General features: G+C 42.7%; 1 protein-coding gene across 9 annotated transcripts in view; it reads right to left on the bottom strand.

Moving 5' to 3' along the window:
- LOC115844941 (VPS10 domain-containing receptor SorCS1) overlaps window positions 1-19827 on the bottom strand; it is a 790264-nt gene that overhangs the window by 44171 nt on the left and 726266 nt on the right. For all 9 annotated transcript variants that reach the window (XM_060285969.1, XM_060285968.1, XM_060285966.1 and 6 more), the window contains 2 exons: window positions 14194-14380; window positions 6203-6336 (listed from right to left, as the gene is read on the bottom strand). In XM_060285969.1, coding sequence (XP_060141952.1) covers window positions 6203-6336; window positions 14194-14380 — 321 coding nt within the window. The remainder of the gene's footprint in view (window positions 1-6202; window positions 6337-14193; window positions 14381-19827) is intronic.

Genomic DNA, 19827 nt, shown 5'->3' with positions numbered 1-19827 from the left:
TTAAGAAAATGATAATAGGAACATACATATCGATAATTACCTAACATGTAAATGGTTTAAATGCTCCAACCAAAAGACACAGACTGGCTGAATGGATACAAAAACAAAACCCATATATATGCTGTCCACAACAGACCCACTTCAGACCTAGGGACACATACAGACTGAAAGTGAGGGGATGGAAAAAGATATTCTATGTAAATGGAAATCAAAAGAAAGCTGGAGTAGCAATTCTCATATCAGACAAAATAGACTTTAAAATAAAGACTATTACAAGAGACAAAGAAGGACACTACATAATGATCAAGGGATCAATCCAAGAAGAAGATATAACAATTGTAAATATTTATGCACGCAACATGAGCACCTCAGTATATAAGGCAAATGCTAAGAGCCATAAAAGGGGAAATCGAGTAACACAATAATAGTAGGGGACTTTAACACCCCACTTTCACCAATGGACAGATCATCCAAATGAAAATAAATAAGGAAACACAAGCTTTAAATCATACATTAAACAAGATGGACTTAATTGATATTTATAGGACAATTCCATCCAAAAACAACAGAATACACTTTCTTCTCAAATGCTCATGGAAAATTCTCCAGGATATATCATATCTCGGGTCACAAATCAAGTCTTGATAAATTAAGAAAACTAAAATTGCATCAAGTATCTTTTCCGACCACAACATTATGAGACTAGATATCAATTACAGGAATATATCTGTAAAAAATACAAACACATGTAGGCTAAACAATAAACTACTAAATAACCAAGAGATCACTGAAGAAATCAAAGAGGAAATCAAAAAATACCTAGAAACAAATGACAATGAAAACATGACGGCCCAAAACCTATGGCATGCAGCAAAAGCAGTTCTAAGAGGGAAGTTTGTAGCAGTACAATCCTACCTCAAGAAACAAGAAACATTTCTAATAAGCAACCTAACCTTACACCTAAAGCAATTAGAGAAAGGAGAACAAAAATACCCCAAAGTTAGCAGAAGGAAAGAAGTCATAAATATCAGATCAGAAATAAATGAAAAAGAAATGAAGGAAATGATAGCAAGGATCAATTAAACTAAAAGCTGGTTCTTTGAGAAGATAAACAAAATCAATAAACCATTAGCCAGACTCATCAAGAAAAAAAGGGACAAGACTCAAGTCAATAGAATTAGAAATGAAAAAGGAGAAGTAACAACTGACACTGCAGAAATACGAAGGATCATGAGAGATTACTACAGGCAACTATATGCCAATAAAATGGACAACCTGGAAGAAACGGACAAATTCTTAGAAAAGTATAATCTTCTGAGACTGAACCAGGAAGAAATAGAAAATATAAACAGACCAATCACAAGCACTGAAATTGAAACTGTGATTAAAAATCGCCCAAAAAACAAAAGCCAGGGACCAGATGGATTCACAGGCAAATTCTATCTAACATTTAGAGAAGAGCTAACATCTATCCTTCTCAAAATCTTCCAAAATATAGTAGAGGGAGGAACACTCCCAAACTCATTGTACAAGGCCACCATCACCCTGATGCCAAAACAAACAAAGATGTTACAAAAAAAGAAAAATAGAGGCCAATATCACTGATGAACGTAGATGTAAAAATCCTCAACAAAATACTAGCAAACAGAATCCAAGAGCACATTAAAAGGATCATACACCATGATCAAGTGGGGTTTATCTCAGGAATGCAAGGAATCTTTGATATATGGAAATCAATCAATATGATACCCTATATTAACAAATTGAAGGATAAAAACCATATGATAATCTCAACAGATGCAGAAAAAGCTTTTGACAAAATTCATCACCAATTTATGATAAAAACTCTCCAGAAAGTAAGCATAGAGGGAACTTATCTCAACATAATAGAGGCCATATATTACAAACCCACAGCCAACATCATTCTCAATGGTGAAAAGCTGAAACCATTTCCACTAAGACGAGGAACAAGACAAGGCTGCCCACTCTCACCACTATCATTCAACAGCAATCAGAGAAGAAAAATAAATAAAAGGAATCCAAATCAGAAAAGAAGACATAAAACTGTCACTGTTTGCAGATGACATGGTACTATACATAGAGAATCCTAAAGATGCTACCAGAAAACTACTAGAGCTAATCAATGAATTTGGTAAAGTAGCAGGATACAAAATGAATGCACAGAAATCTCTTGCATTCCTGTACACTAATGATGAGAAATCTGAAAGACAAATTAAGGAAACACTCCCATTTACCACTGCAACAAAAAGAATAAAATACCTAGGAATAAACCTACCTAAGGAGACGAAGACCTGTATGCAGAAAACTATAAGACACTGATGAAAGAAATTACAGATGACAGAACAGATGGAGAGATGTACCATGTTCTTGGATTGGAAGAATCAACATTGTGAAAATGACTATACTTCCCAAAGCAATCTATAGGTTCAATGCAATCCCTATCAAACTGCCAATGGCATTTTTCACAGAACTAGAGCAAAAAATTTCACAATTTGTATGGAAACACAAAAGAGCCCGAATAATCAAAGCAATCTTGAGAAAGAAAAATGAAGCTGGAGGGTCTTCCCTAGTGGTGCAGTGGTTGAGAATCTGCCTGCCAATGCAGGGGACACGGGTGCGAACCCTGGCCTGGGAAGATCCCACATGCCGCGGATCAACTAGGCCCGTGAGCCACAACTACTGAGCCTGTGCGTCTGGAGCCTATGCTCCACAACAAGAGAGGCCACGATAGTGAGAGGTCCGCACACCATGATGAAGAGTGGCCCCGCTTGCCGCAACTAGAGAAAGCCCTCGCACAGAAATGAAGACCCAACACAGACAAAAATAAAAATAAATAAATAAAAAATTTTAAAAAATGAAGCTGGAGGAATCAGACTCCCTGACTTCAGACTATACTACAGTATAGTAATCAAGACAGTATGGTATTGGCACAAAAACAGAAAGATAGATCAATGGAACAGGATAGAAAGCTCAAAGATAAACGCACACACATATGGTCACCTTATCTTTGATAAAGGAGGCAAGAATATACAATGAAGAAAAGACAGCCTCTTCAAATAAGTGGTGCTGGGAAAACCGGACAGCTACATGTTAAAGAATGAAATTAGAACATTCCCTAACACCATACACAAAAATAAACTCAAAATGGATTAAAGACCTAAATGTAAGGCCAGACACTATAAAACTCTCAGAGGAAAACATAGGCAGAACGCTCTATGACATAAATCACAGCAAGATACTTTTAGACCCACCTCCTAGAGAAATGGAAATAAAAACAAAAATAAACAAATGGGACCTAATGAAATTTGAAAGCTTTTGCACAGCAAAGGAAACCATAAACAAGATGAAAAGACAGCTCTCAGAATGGGAGAAAATATTTGCAAATGAAGCAACTGACAAAGGATTAATCTCCAAAATTTACAAGCAGCTCATGCAGCTCAAAAAAACAAACCCAGGGCTTCCCTGGTGGCGCAGTGGTTGAGAGTCCGCCTGCCGATGCAGGGGACACGGGTTCGTGCCCCGGTCCAGGAGGATCCCACATGCCACGGAGCAGCTGGGCCCATGAGCCATGGCCGCTGAGCCTGCGCGTCCGGAGCCTGTGCTCCGCAACGGGAGAGGCCACAACAGTGAGAGGCCCATGTACCGCAAAAAAAAAAAAACAATCTAAGAATGGGCAGAAGACCTAAATAGACATTTCTCCAAAGAAGATATACAGATTGCCAACAAACACATGAAAGGATGCTCAACATCACTAATCATTAGAGAAATGCAAATCAAAACTGCAATGAGATATCATCTCACACCGGTCAGAATGGCCATCATCAAAAAATCTAGAAACAATAAATGCTGAAGAGGGTGTGGAGAAAAGGGAACCCTCTTGCACTGTTGGGGGGAATGTAAATTGATACAGCCACTATGGAGAACAGTATGGAGGTTCCTTAAAAAACTACAAATAGAACTACCATATGACCCAGCAATCCCACTACTGGGCATATACCCTGAGAAAACCATAATTCGAAAAGAGTCATGTACCACAGTGTTCATTGCAGCTCTATTTACAATATCCAGGACATGGACGCAACCTAAGTGTCCATCAACAGATGAATGGATAAAGAAGAAGTGGCACATATATACAATGGAATATTACTCAGCCATAAAAAGAAACGAAATTGAGTTATCTGTAGTGAGGTGGATGGACCTAGAGACTGTCATACAGTGTGAAGTAAGTCAGAAAGAGAAAAACAAATACCGTATGCTAACACATATACATGGAATCTAAACAAAAAAAACAAAGTGGTTCTGAAGAACCTAGAGGCAGGACAGGAATGAAGACGCAGACATAGAGAATGGATCTGAGGACACAGGGAGGGGGAAGGGTAAGCGGAGACGAAGTGAGAGAGTGACATTGACATATATACATCATCAAATGTAAAATAGCTAGTGGGAAGCAGCTGCATAGCACAGGGAGATCAGCTCGGTGCTTTGTGACCACCTAGAGGGGTGGGATAGGGAGGGTGGGAGGGAGACGCGAGAGGGAGGGGATATGGGGATATATGTATATGTATAGCTGATTCACTTTGTAAATACAGCAGCAAGTATCACAACAATGAAAAGCAATTATACTCCAATAAAGATGTTTAAAAAATTGAAAAAAAGAAGCCTACTGAACATAATCTGTTGAGAATTTGGTTTTCTTCTAAAAGCTTAAGAAAAAACAAAAAAAAAAAGAAGTTGTTTAGTACTGTCAGCTTCTAGTACTAGCTTTCAGGCAAATAAATAGATTTCTCTTCTATTGGGCCCAATTTATATGCATGGTTTCATAAGAAATAAAAAAGGGTTTCTTTTCAGTTGATTTATGTCAGCAGTAGAGGTGAGAGATTCCTTTGACTGTCAGGCATGCAGCAGGTCGGGTGTCAGGAGAGGTTTCCTCCCTAGGCTTGTGCAAAAGTATGGCTCCAGTTAAAGCCAACACTCAGCTCTGAAGTAGAAGATTTGTATTCACATAAGATGCATTGCGTTTGAAGAGCAAAGTCACAAGCGAAAGCAACTCTGCTGGAAGGAGATGACGCTTTCCAGTCCAGAGTAGTTGGTCCCAGGGCCCTCTGGGAAGGGAGGCTTCGGGGCCTGAGTTCTACTGCCTTTAACTAACATTTGCAAGCAAATTTTAATTTCTGAGAATGGAGTGAATTCCAAACTGAAACAGAGCATGAAGCCTGGTGTGAGGGGAAGAAAAACCCAGGCAGGCCCGAGAAGGTCTTGGATCTGCGTGAAGCAGCTGAATGAAATTGGAGGAAGCCACTTCACCTGTCCTCACTTTCTCATCTGTAAAATGAAGGACAGAGTAAATGAGGTCTAAGGTTTCTACTGGTGTTGAAACTGCTGCCCACTTTGGATCACAGGGAATATTTGGGGGAAACAGAAAGCTGAGCTAAAGAAGGGGCTGTGTCTGATCCAGGGTGAGGGGGTCACGGCGGGGAGCTGGGTTGCACAGACATCTGTGGCTCTTGCCTGTCTGGTGTCCACTGGCCTCTTTTCCTTTCGAGGGCCATTCCCTCCCTTCTCTTGGTCTAGATGGATCTAGGGAGGCTGACTTCAGCAGCTCTGTTTCTGTCCCCAGCACCGTGGTCAAGGCCTGGCCGACATTACTCCATTCTGGGACTTCTGTTAGAACTTTGGGGAAAGACGGCTTGTTTTCTCTGAAAGCTCAGGCTCCTGCTAAGGGTCACCGCAGAGCAAAGCCCAGCTAGAGGAGAAGGCTAACTCAGAGGAAGGCAGAGATAACGCATGCACAGTACTATATATAAAACAGATAACTAGTAAGGACCTACTGTATAGCACAGGGAATTCTATTCGATACTCTGTAATGGCCTATATGGGAAAAGAATCTAAAAAAGAGTGGACGTACGTATAACTGACTCACTTTGCTGTACACCTGAAACTAATACAACATTGTAAATCCACTATACTCTGATAGAAATTAAAAAAAAAAAAAAAGAGGTAGGGGCACAGTGGTGAGAGAGACAGAGACTGACGAGATGACTGGGGCACTCGGAGCCCACCGTCCCCGGAGCTGCGACAACCTCTAGTCTCTTGAGTCACATAAGCCATGACTTTCTTTCCCTTTTGCACTTTGGCCAGTTTGCGTGGAGCCGCACAAAGCCCTCGTGGAAGGCCGACCCACCTCGGTGTTATTTCCGTACCACCACACGTAAGTGAGCGTGCCCACTTGGCTGGGCCACAACACCGCAGTCGCGTTGACCTCTTTGTTCTTCGTGGTGACGAAGGGAAGAGACAGGTGTACATGCTCCAGGGGACCTGAGGCACAAGAAGAGAGGGGAGGCTTGGAGAGGGAAGAGCTCTCTCTGCTTCACCTGCCTTCCCTGATATGAAGAGAATACGCATTCCTTCTGGAAGCCTCCCAACCATCAGTAGGGTTCCCTGGAGGAAGTGCTCGGGTGCTGTCCCTACTCTGGGGAAAAGGATATGTTGTGAACAGTTGTGTCTCAACATTTTCCATTTACCAATCTTTCTTCCAGGCCTAAAACTTGAGTTATTTACGTGTAAAAGTTTAAAAACTTACAAGTAATTGAAGAAGTCCTTAAAGGAACAGGCGTAACATGAGATTTCACAGGGAGATGCAAAGTGTTTCCAGGAAGTTATATTCTTGGTGGTAAACCAGGATTGTGAAAACCTCCGAGAATCCACGTGGGATGGGGGTTAGGGGTTGTTGGTGGTTCTTATACGAATCCCCAAACCATTCTACATGTAATTATTCTTTATTCTTTCCTGGATTTTACATGTGTGTGTGAGTGTCTGTAAATGTGCATGTTTGTATGTAACTGTGAGTGTGTGTTTGTGTGAGTGTGTGTAAAGCCACCCGGTTAGGTAAGCGTGGTGTTGAGTTGAGCTTGTCCAGGACAAAGGCAGGCATGAGGGGGCAGAGAGAGTTCTGTGGTCCTCAGGTTCTCAGGATGCGCTCAGCTGAAAAAGAGGATGATTCTACCTATGGAGGCCCATTAGACCAGAAACCTTCATCAGATGTACAAACCCACAAAGATACAAATATCCCCTCCCTAGAGACCTATTCTATGACCCCTGACCTTCTCTTTGAGTTACTTTTACCAGACAAAATGCATTTTCTTTTGAGGTGAACATGACAAAAATCCATCATCCCCATCTGTATCCCATGAGGTGGAGAAGGATGTGGTACCTCAGGCCTTTGCACCTGGTTTAATTACTTCCTCCTCTTCTGCTTGACCATTTAATGTGTCGTCTAGGGTACTGTCTTCGGCCTTTCTCTCCCTCCATCTACTCTTCTGCTGAGTAATACCATCCACACCCTGACCTTAAACTGTGAACTATATGCTTAGGGCTCCAAAACCACCTTCTTGACGCCAGACTCAATTAGCAGCCAAAGGTTCCCTAGAAATCCACTGTTTCCCCCCAATCTGTATTCTCCAATCTTGATCAATGACCAATGTTTATCCAGGGGAACCCAGAAGCAGACAGTCAATCCCAATTCCTTATTTCTCTGCCATCCATATCCATTGAGGAAACCATTGATTTGGTTTCATAAATTCTCTCTCAGGTAGAGCTCTTCTCACCCTGCCCTGGTTCATACACTAAACACCTGTCTCACGTGGACTGGTACAAACTCTCCTACAGGTTTTCCAGCCTCTAACCTTTCCCCACTCTAATCTGTCCTCCTGCTCTATGCATTCAACGCCTGCCTCCCTCCATAATACATAAGTTGGACCAAGTGCCAGGTGGCCCCATCGCTTAGATATGCTCCAGGGCGAGGGCAGAGCAAGTACAAAGACCTTGAGGAGGAGGTGGCTCTCCATGTTTAAAGAATAGCAAGAAATAGAGAAATAAATGGAGAAAAAGAGTGGAAGCAGATGCGATCTCAGGGGTATTCAGGACATAGAGCATGTTGGCCTTGTTGGCCCTGAAATATGTATATGTGTGTTTGCATAACTTCATTCTGTATAACGTGTATATATATATATATATATACATTCATACAATGTATAGCGATGACTATGTACCTTCTTACCCTTCAAATTGTTGTGAGGGTGATTTTTCTAGAAAGCCATGCTACTCACTTGATCAAGATGAAAATTCCCATTACCTAATTATAATAATAATGAGAGCTAACATGTACAGATCTAAAATTTGTGATACAGAGAACACAGGCTGCAAACTTTTGGAGGGCGAGAGTCCTTCATATTTATCTTTACGTGTAAGGATGTGCACAGTTCTTGAGACGTAGCAGGTACTGGAACATTGGCTGTGTAAGTGAACAGAAACATATACTTTCCTATTTCTGCTTTTGTCCATGTTTTTCTTTCTTTATAGATTAGAGGCTTGGTGACCAGCAAACAGAGTAGAATTGATTTTCTGGTTTATAAGCCATATGATAAGAAGTAGTTGATCTTAAGTCAGAATGGTTCAATGAGATAATAAAAGGGAATCATTTATGGACCAATGACCGTGTGCCACATATTCTGTGAATGACTTCTTATTCTCATTTAATCTTCACAACAACCTTGTGAAGTAGGCACTACTGTTAGCTCCATGCAGAGATGAACAGAGGAAGGTGACCATCCTCAATTCCAGGGTGTGAACCAAAGCAGTTCAAGTTCAGAGCCTGGGCCAGCTGACAAATGCTCGAGAAGACTCATGTTAACAAAACAGCTATTAAGAGTCACTACTTCCTGATGACTCAGACATGTTGCAGGCATTGGGCAACGCTCGCTACACAGGCTCTTGTTTACTGCGTGGCTCTTGCTGTCCCTCCCCCATCACATGATGTGCTCCAGCAGGTGCCCTGTCCCACCCGAGGACTCTGCTTACACACCTTTCTTATGGCACCTGTCATCTCCAAATCTCAGTTCCAGGGCCCCCTCCTCTGTGACACTCCTCCTGACTCCGCAGTTAGAGTTACATGGATCAGCTAGGATGCAAGAACTAGATAAGCTCTGGAAGACATGCCAGTTCCATCCTAAAAGGGTTCATCTTGGTCTCTCACATACGAGCATCCAACAATCTTTCTTTTAAAGTCCAGAGGTCAAAGGATGATGTCTGTGTGTCCTGTTAATGACAAAAGTTGAGTCTTGCTCCTGAAGTATGGCCGCTCCTTCACCCAGTGGGTTTTGAGTGCTATTACGTGTTGGGCATGATTCTCGGTGCTGGGACACCTGGCCCTTGGTGGAGCTTAGGTATCATTGAGAGGCAGCCCTGCAAGGAGAGGGGGTGGGTGAGAGCCTGCTCTTTTTGATAGGGTGGTCAAGCAAAGGCTCTTGGAAGCAAGGACATTTGAGCAGCGACCTGAATAACGTGCAGAAGTGCACCGTGTATCTACTGGGCAAGCTCCAGGGTGAGTGTGGGGCAAAGACCTTGAGGAGGAGGTGCCTTGTCAGGTGCCAGGATGGCAGGGAATAGCAGCAGTAAAGAGATGGAGGGAAGGAGCCGAAGCCAATATATATATATATATATATATATATAGCCAATATATATATATTGTTCAGGACAATATATATTGTTCAGGACACTCAGCAGATCACTTTAGGCCCTGAAGAATGTCCGTGTGTGTTTATATAAGTTCCTTCTTGCATGCATATATACCATCCACTCATACAAACGTGTGGAATTTCGCTTTCAGATTGCCAAGTCCTCTTGGGCTCATTTACTTTTTATGTGTTCAATATACCTGGTTCCTGTTGCCCCAAAGCCTATCTTTCAAGCCTTGCTTTTCTGCACAGAGGGTGTGATCTGCCCTAATAGAGCCTTCGAAGTGAAACTCCAGACCCTGGAGGCCCCTAGCTGGCTGGCCGCACTCAGCTGAGAGTGGAACAAGCTTGCAGGTACTGCTTCTTCGGACAGGTGCCTTTAATGAGCAAAACGGACAGCAGGTGGCGCTGCATTACTCTTTATGAATCTTCACAAGGCGGCTGAGAGAAGGGGAGAAATTACTTGTGTGAATTGTTCCCCTTCTCTTGCTTGGTCTTCCTGGGCTGCAGGGAACAAGTGCTGTTTGTGTGACTGAACACTGTGTGTGTGTGTGTGTGTGTGTGTGTGTGTGTGTGTGTGTGTGTGTGTGTGTGTGTGTGTGTGTGTGTGTGTGTGTGTGTGTGTGTGTGTGTGTGTGTGTGTGTGTGTCTGTGCGTGCTGATCAGTCACCTGCCTCTGCCATTTGCTCTGAAGACCTCCTCTGACCATCTAATTAAATATTGTGCATGTACCATATTGCTGTTTGTCTGAAAGGTTAAAAAAAAATCTACCAGAAGAAATAAAAGAAATTCAAAGTGTGAAGATGAGATCCTACAACAGAGTCCCTCAAACTTCAGTGGGCATGAGAATCACACTCATCTGTTCAAGGTAGATTATGATGTCACACTGCCAGAAATTCTAATTCAATAGGTCTGGAAAGGGGCCCAGGACACTGTATTTTTACCATGTAATTCTGGGGCAGGTGGCTCATTAACCACATTTTACAAAACCCAGGTCTGACATTCACTGGCCAATATAATCATCGTGTGAATAGTTACAAAGCTACACAGGTTTTCAAGACACTGATCACCTTACCCTAAGATGGGGACAGAAAGACATCTGCAAAGGGCTCCTATGTAATGGGGTAGTTGAGAAGAGAGGTTCAGGAAGTATCGGAAAATCCACCTCATCTTTTTTATCACCTCCTATTCTGCAAGTTTGCACAATCTTCAGTGATTTTTTTTCTTCTTCTTCCTGCAAGACTGGCTGAGATAGGGCAGATTTCTGAGCAGAAATCTACATGTCCTTTAAATTCTCTGCTCCATCCACTTGAAGGCAACCCTGGCTGCACCCCGTGTCTAATTAGTTTGCAAACTAGCAGAGCACAGTGAATATTCCTCAAGGAATTCTCAACTGTCAGGCTACAAGAGATTACTCAGCTGCCCCGAGAGAGCCTCCCCATCCTGGAAACATTACAGCAGGAACATCATCTCCATTTGCTTCTGATGACCTTTGCGAACCAGTATTTAAGAACTTCTGATTTAGAATCAAAGCACCTTTTTGAACTGGAAAGTGGAGGAAGTATGTGTTCAAGACAGGCCGTGGGGTTTTCTGGAAGAGCCCTGGGTAGGGGGAGGGGGGTTGGATGAGAGGGGCAGAGGGCAGGCTTTGGTAAGTTGAGCTTGAGCTGAGTTGCTACTCAGAACCCACTAAATACAAATGCACAGGCTGCATCGTGATGATGGAAAATCACGCTTGGCCAGTTGACAGGGCACAGCATGAGTTGCTTGATAGAACCTTTGAGAAACAAGACATGCATGCCTCACATGATGGAGGAGAAAAACTAGTTTCAGAAACATGCAGTAACTCACCTAGGAGTTCAGGCCAGCATCTGGACCTAACAACTCCCAACTCAGTCCAGTGCTCGTTTTTGTTTTTCCTACAAAGCCATATATCCCTTCACTATCCTGCCACCATGGCACTAAAAACTGCCATGTTACTCTCCGTATTTGAGAGCAGGGGGAACGGAAGTCAGTTATGATTTTACCATGACTTCCTCTTAGTGTAAAATAGTGTCAAATCATAGTACTTCTCTAATCCTTGCTTTCCCCATATGAAAGGAAGGCCAAATGTTGCCCATCATGGTAGAGGTGTGAGAATAAGCAAAGAAGTTCATATGCACGGTAAAGCACGATGGGCCCTGCAGGAGAGAAGCCCTAGCAAACATGTCAGAACCTGCTGGCACTGCCCATGCCAAGGCCTTTATATGTATGTGAATTAATGAAAACTTTAAAAATAATCCTGCTTTCATATAGTTAGTATAAAAAGCTAATTCTCGTCCCCAAGACCAGGCTTAGCAAGGGGTCCCATGATATGAGGCCTGCTTATCCAACCGCTTAACCCAAGAGGAGTCTGACAAAATTAAAATCAGAACACAAAACTTTCCATTACAAATCACCTGCTACTGAGGTCAAGGTCAAATCACTTAAGCCATTCAATCAGGCTAATGAGATGAAAAAAATTGCAAGTGTACAAAGCAGCTCATTTCTTTCAGAAGTCATGGCTTCAGTGACCCTTAATCTGAAGCAGGGGCAAACTCTGTGCTGTTTTCCTTCCCAGGATTCAGTAAGCCCACGAGAGAACCAGGATACGCAAGTTTCCCTCATGGGATATGATTATATGTAAGGTGAAGAAGAGTCCACAGGGCAACCAGGAGGGGGAACTACGGATGACTCTATGGGAAACCCTGAGAAATGGAGACGAAAAGCTGCTGCTGAATTTTAAATCAGTATTGACACATGCTTAGAGTCCAGGGATGTTTAACACATATATGGGATGTGGAATATAATAACTGTAATTCTTCAGGAGAGTAGATCTTTAACAGAAATCCGCCTTATAGAATAAGCTGTGCAGAATGATAAGCCGCCAGCCATTCTCAGCAAATGTACTGCCATTTATGTTGGCATTTATTTCTGTTACTAATACCCAAGGTTTGTGATGTAGCTTTTAAATATTTTAGGATTAGTCTTAGGATATTATCACTTTTGTCCTTGTACATAGTGATATATAGGGAGGGATTATCTTTTAGTAAGAGGCAACTCCAGGAAGTCTATCTAGGACAGCCGAAAAGCGGCAGTCAGCCGGAAGAGAGCCTGGGAAATGCGTCTGGAACCCATGTAGCTGTACAGCCAGTACACTGCCTCTAACCTAAATGTTCACATTCCTTTGGGATGATGTGCAAAGATGTGGAGGTGAGTAAGGGCTGATGGAGACTTGGATCCTCTAACCCCAAGCCAGCACAGGCACCGATAATAACCTAGTGGCCAAGTGCTGGGATTCTGGAGGCAGGGAGACCTGAGTCTGAAGCCTGGCTCTGCCAGGTCTGCAACTTCAAATGGGTGATTTAAGCTTTCTGAACCTCACTGTTCTTTGTAAGGTAGTGTTTCTAATAGTGCCTACTTCATAGGGTTGTTTTGAAAAGGAAGATCATATACATAAAGAACATGTTTAGCACAAAGCCTGGCACACAGTAAGAGCTTAACAAACGTTAGCTGAAAAGGGGGATGTGGGGTTGGCATAGTGGGAATCTTGCAGAACTCTGTTTAAACTCAAAGAAGGATGGGTGTGTTTCTTTGAAGCACTTGGGTCCTGAGTGTACAGGAGATAAGGATCAAGAATGACTGACAGGGCAGGAAACCTCAGTAAGGAACAATCTCTTGGGGACCCCTAAATAGTCTTATCCACCCACTGGATCACAGCAGCTTAACAAAAGAGATTCTACTTGGTACTTTCTGTGCTCAGTTTGGTTCAATGCATAAAAGTCAGGTGAGAGGCATGGAATACTGCCTAGCCTTAATACTCCTGGCCTAGAACTTGGAATCTGAACGTGACCATTCCTATAAAGGGGCTAACTTTCATTGAAAAGTAAGCCATTTATCCAGCAATCTAAACAAGTCATATGCCTGTCTGGGGACACCCATACACCAAGCATAAGAGGCATTCATGGCAAACATTTTTACCAAACACAGCTTAGGAAATAGCATTGTCTCATTAGGACACCTTTGAACTCCTCAATGGGGGAAAAGCTTTAATACTTTTTGAAACTATTTCTAAATGGAGCTTCCTTAACATTGTTTACCCTCTTTCCCTCTATGCCACCTTCTGGGACCAAATCATCACAAAGTCCAGGAAACATATTCTTTTTTTAAAAAAGGAACAAAAGTCTAAAAGAATTATTAATAATGAGATATAACATGGGAAGAGAAAAAAAATCAGATGGGGAGAAATTCCACTACTTGTGCTAATGGGGATTGTTCTCAAACATTTCCGACCAAAAAAAAGAAGAACCCCCCCCACCACCACCACCAACAAATTCATATTCAATCAACCAGCCCAGCAAGCTGCTCAGGCCCAGCACAGACACAGGTATCCTCTCTCAGAAGCATTTGGAAGAGGCGGAGTCAGTGCAAGAGAACAATGTGAAGCAAACCAGAGTCCAGGTCACTCAAAACTAAACCCTGGTTTCTTCTTGCTTTCTCCTCACTTGGTTCTCTCACGCTCCTTTCCCCTCCTGCTAAAAGGTGACTAGCGAGCTTCTTCTAGATAAGGAATTTTGGATTATATCTTTAAAAGGACACAATATCTAAAATATGTCATAAACCAACAACAGTAATAACATACAAGTTACATGTAAGTACAGGACGGCGCTGTCAGACCCCAGACTGTTGTCCACCTGCACGGTCACTCGGAAAATGCCCACATTGTGATAGACGTGTTTGATCCCATCTTCCATGGAGCTGAGGTTGACATAAGACACTGCGATGCCATCCCCGAAGTCCACTTGGATGAATGTCCTCTGGACGTCACCCTGAAAGACAACATCAGAGGAAGGGGAGTCGGAGGTGCTTCGCTGCTGCTTCTCCAGGGGTTGGGGCTTGTCTGAGGCCCGGGCTCAAAAGGCAGCCCTGGTTCCCTCCTATAGCTGGGAGCATCTGTCTGTGTGACAGGATCCCTGTGACATTCCTTGGCAGACAGGAGTTTACTAAGATGGATGCTCTCCAAATCTGAAGGGCACCAACTCCCCAAAGTTTCAAGATTTGGAAAATTAAGTGTTTGATTATCAGCTCCAATTTGATATTCAGTTTCTCTGAAGGCTTTGTTGACAGTCTGATCATACACATGAATAAAAGACTTACACACACAGTTTAAAACCTTCAGCCTCCCTGACATAATCAAGGACCACTTCCCATGTGTCCTGGACCCCCAAATCCCCTTCTTTATATCTGGTTCCCTAACTGTGCTAGAGAAAGGACAGGAGACACCTTGCCTTACACATGATATGACACTGGACTCAGCCCTATTATTGTTTAAGACAATGATGATTATTTTGTTTACATTTCAGCATTTTGTACTATCAAAATGATCTCATTTTCTTCTTCACAGGATCTCGGTCTAGAGAAAAGTGGGCAACGTTTGTTCATTTTACAGATGAGGAAGCTGAAGTGAAGAAAGTTTTAACCATTTGCTCAGGGTTACCACAGCTAGTTAGCAGCAGTCTTGGGATTTGAACTCATCGCTCTAGACTTGGGTTTCATTCATTATAGGTGGGTAAAGCATTGACAGCTCCTCCCAGCTCTAATCCTGTTGTCCCATTAACCGGCTGGATGACTTCATGCAAGTCATTCAGTCTCCTTTGGTCTCAGTTACCTAATCTGTGAAATGGGCATATTAATATCTTACCATCTTAACTCAAAGGTTGTTATAGAAGACATGTGAGTAATCAGTAAAATTCGATACCAAAATGAATGACTGTAAAAACAATGCAGCTGTAAAGGACTTGCTATATTCCTTTTAAAGCTTGACTGGAATCATATGATTCTAAATTTCCCACTAGTGAGCAGGAGAAGATAAAGTCTGCTTTATAAAATCCCAAACCTGTAAAAAAAAAAAAAATAGCCTGTGGAATTAGTTGAGATTCTTAAGGAATAAAGTTTCTTAGAAAAACTGACAAAACCCAGCATCCCGCACAGACAGCCCATCCTTTAACAAGTTTCTTTGCTTGTTTTGTTAGTTTTTCCCATTTTGGGGGTGGGAAAGAAAACAAAAAAAACTTTGAAATAGAAATGTATTTTCAATTAAGTAAGGTTCATATGGTATCATATTTTGTGAAAAGGGCAAGTTCAAAATGCTGACATTTAAAAGATTAATTCATAGGGAAAGGAAAAGCAATTCAAATCTTATGAATCTATGTGACCTACTCTTCTGATCTGTGCCCAGCCAAGCATTGTGTGAGGGGGTACACAGCAGCTAACCTTCAGTAAGGACTTGGGCAAAAATTCTCCCCTAGGGTGGGAAAAAGAAACTCCATTCAAAATTATGAAACAAACATCCACAAGCCCAGACATTGTGCAATTACTTGAATTCCCTTTACTAGTAAATATACATGTCAGCCATTCTTGCTGACTTGTCCTTCATCTGGACAACCAAACTGGACTGATCAATTTCTCCTTCTGTTTTTGGTCAGTTTCCTGCCATGTTTTCTGTATTTTCAACAGAGTTGCTGCCAGAGAATCCTGGCTTTGGGCATGGAGGAAGAACCCATCTTAAAATCTATTCACGTTATTTGGGACAAGTGTCTCAGGGAAATACCAGGGGTAGCTAGGCTCAACCAGGTTATCTATGGAATGAAACAAGCACCATAGTTTCTGAGAAACAGGTTGAGAGACAGACAGAGAGGGAAAGAGAGGTATAGGGTTCTTTGTGGAGACAGAGTGGACATCAGGTAGGGTCACCATTTGCAAGAAGAAAGAAGGGAGACTAGCCTCTCAGCTGATTCTACTCCGGCCTCCACAGAGAGAGGGCAGCTACTACCCCCGTGACTGGGGAAAGTACAGCTTTGGCTGCCACTGCTTGAGTCTACCTTGCGTTGCTCTTTCTGTCTGGTATTCACCACTCTCCTTGTGTGGCCCTGGACTTAGACCTCTTGTCAGTTACTTGAAACTCCTCCCAAGTTCTGTCTGGATGTCCCCTGTCTGTTGGCCTGATAGCATTCCTAATTCTCCACGGTGGACAATGTTCTCTGTGTACATCACAGGTGAAAGGAGGGAGCCTCACGGCATTTGGACTAGTGCATCAGTAGGGCTGCCAATAGAGTGGAGGAGTCAGGCTTTTACAATATTAGGTCAGGTACAGGGATGGAGATATAGATATACAGATATATGGATATCAGGTTTACCACACATCTGAGAGCCCCAGTGGGTAAAGACATGGAATCCCCCAATCAAATGTGAGATCCCCAAGGCCTCCTGATGTGGGCACAGGCCTCTGGGCTTGGTGTTCTGCACAGGAGAAGAGAGCACCAGGGGCCAAGTATCTGACAGCTGAAGGTGGCAGATTCACCCCTGCTTGTTGCAGCTTTGCCCACTCAAGTGGAACACACTGGATCTCGTGCGTTTGCCGTCAGGGGCTCTCAGGTGCTTGAAAAACCTAACACAGTTGTAGCTGCATCACTTTGGGGCTCACCTACATCAACCTCTGACTTCCTTGGGCTGCAATTACCATCTCAGGCAGGGATACCAACTGTTTTACGGAATAAGAAACAGGACAAAGGGAAGAATTCCTAAGTCCTAGGTCACCATTTGATTAGGTATGCCTGCCCCGCTTTAATGGGGTCATTCTTTCTTTCTTCTGGTCATTCATTAATTCGACCAATGACAGATATTTATTAGGTGTCTATCTTCTGTCAGGTACTAAATGGAGAAAATGCTGTTCAGTAAATTATAACCAACCAAACAAAACAGATGTGGTCTGTGCTTTCTTGAGCAAAAAAACTACTGATGAGACAGATGGACTTTAATAATCACAAAAATAAATAAAAATCTATTCTAGGGGATGATGTCAGAGGTCCATGGCATTGTAAGCTTGCACAGCAGGGAGAAGTAGAGTGCTGAAAATCTAACCCGATTGAGAACTTCAAGAAAGGCTTCAAGGGGCTTCCCTGGTGGTGCAGTGGTTAAGAATCCACCTGCCAATGCAGGGGACACGGATGGGTTCAAGCCCTAGTCCGGGAAGATCCCACATGCGACGGAGCAACTAAGCCCGTGCACCACAACTGCTGTGGCCGTGAGCCACAACTACTGAGCCAGTGCACCTAGAGACCATGCTCTGCAACAAGAGAAGCCACCACAGTGAGAAGCCCGTGCACTGCAATGAAGAGTAGCTCGCCGCAACTAGAGAAAGCCTGCACACAGCAACGAAGACCCAACGCAGCCAAAAATAAATAAATAAAACAAATTTTTTAAAAAAAAAAAAAGAAAGAAAGGCTTCAGGAAGACGTGATATCTGAGCTGAGAAGGCCTGAAGGAAAGAATTTAACCAAACAAAGGACATGAGCAAAAGAGATGGAGGTGAGGAGTTCAGGCAATGAGGACAACAGGAACCAGGCGTGCAAGGGCCCTGTGGCAGAAGGGGGTGATACAGTTAAAGGAAGCTAACAATACAGGCACAGTAGGAACATGTGAAATTAGACTGGAGGGGAGACGATGACATTTTAGGATTTGGCGGCCAAGTTTCTGACTTCGATCTTTCTCCTAAGAGCTATGGGAAGACATCGGTGTTTGAAGCAGGGGTGTGGGGGAAGATGGCATGATAATATTTTTAATTCAAAAAGATCACTCTGGCTACAATATGGAGGATGCACTGGAAGGAGGCCCAAATATTCTGGGAAGCCAATTAGGCAATAGTTCAGGATAGATGATAGGTAGATTGATATATGAGTTGCAACAGGAAATTACATTCACCTTCCTGCTAAATTAATTCCCATAGTTTATTGGTTTTGAAATCAATGAATCTCAGCCTTTGATATCAAAATCTCTTATAGAAACTAAACGAAAAAAAGAAGCTGATGTCCAGTTATCATCCAAGACCCACCTCCTGGTTCGGGACCTCTGGGGAGGATGCTTGGTCCTGCTGTGGCCTGAAGAAGGTCCACAGCTGATGCTGGGCTGCACCAAAGGTTGAGGCCCACTGGTTCAGACTGTCGAACGTTAGGTTTTCTTGTGACCGAACTCATCTAAAGATGAATACAGTACAACACAAGCTGATGCCATTCCTATTCCACCTTGGCACAATGGTGAAAGTTTTCCCAGGATGCTTTAGGATTCTAAGTGCTAAGGATGTATGAATAGAGCCAGGAATGGAAGAACTAAGCTCACTGTTAGTGGCTGGTGCACAATCACAAAAGTTCCACGACACACTCGGTCAAGGTCAGTTCTCTAGGAAAACGAGTTGCTGGATAATATGAAGGTAGTTTGTATACAGGGCTGAGATGTACCCTTAAGGCCTGCATCTTCAGTACCTAACACAGTGCTTGCAGATGATTCTTTTCTGTTCAATACATTTTGAAAATTTAAGAAAGAAAAAATAAATTTTGAATATTGTGCATTTCTACCATGCTTGTTCATTAAAGTGCTTTCTTATATATTATCTCATCTGGCTGTTAGAACCTTTGGGAGACACCAAGGGAAGATGTTATTTCTATTTGCTATACCAGGAGAACTGGAGCCCAAACAGGTTAAACAAGATGCCAAAAGTCCCATAGCGGGTGAGAGGCTTAAAAACAGTCTAAGATGATTTGTGGTTTCACTTTATCCCTGCAGCTCAGTCCTTGTTGAGTTCCTTTCATTGGAATTCACTTGCAATGCCTTTTAGAGTGAGAGAAAGGTGATAACAAAGGCAAGCCTCACTTTCTTTTCTTTCTTTTCTTTCTATTCCTGGCTTTGACCGTTTCCCCGCCCCTGACAATATTTTTGCTTGTAAGTGGAAAGATGGGTTGTTGTGAACTCCATACACTACCCTAATGTCTTCCCTCTGGTGAAGCAGTGTCATGTTCAAGCCATACATAAGTTAGAGAATATGGGAAATGATAGGCACTCATACTCAGTAATCAGGAAAATCTTGTGTATCAAGAGGTACTTCAACCTAATGACAAGTCATTCCCGAAACACAACCTACGCTGGGAAATATCTAGACTGTCGCATACAATTCTTTAGACCTAATGCCATTTAGCCACATGCCCTCATATAGACACAGAACCGAGAGTACTAGCTCAGAAGAAGTGCCCAAGAAAGGCACAAAAGCCACGTGAAATCTACACAGGGATTCTCCAAGGGCAGCACTGGCTTCTGTAATAGAGAAACAAATATATCAAATGGCCACAATGAAGCCAAGAAATGTAGCCTGAAAAATGAAAGGTGTGTGAACCTAACCTATCAGGTCCTGTAACAGGGCTTCAGAGAAAAATGGGGAAACAAATGC

Source organism: Globicephala melas, chromosome 16, assembly GCF_963455315.2.
Source record: "Globicephala melas chromosome 16, mGloMel1.2, whole genome shotgun sequence".
In the NCBI taxonomy this organism is placed as follows: domain Eukaryota; kingdom Metazoa; phylum Chordata; class Mammalia; order Artiodactyla; family Delphinidae; genus Globicephala; species Globicephala melas.
Note: the sequence above shows the minus strand (reverse complement) of the source record. Positions and strands in the feature narration are given on the sequence as shown.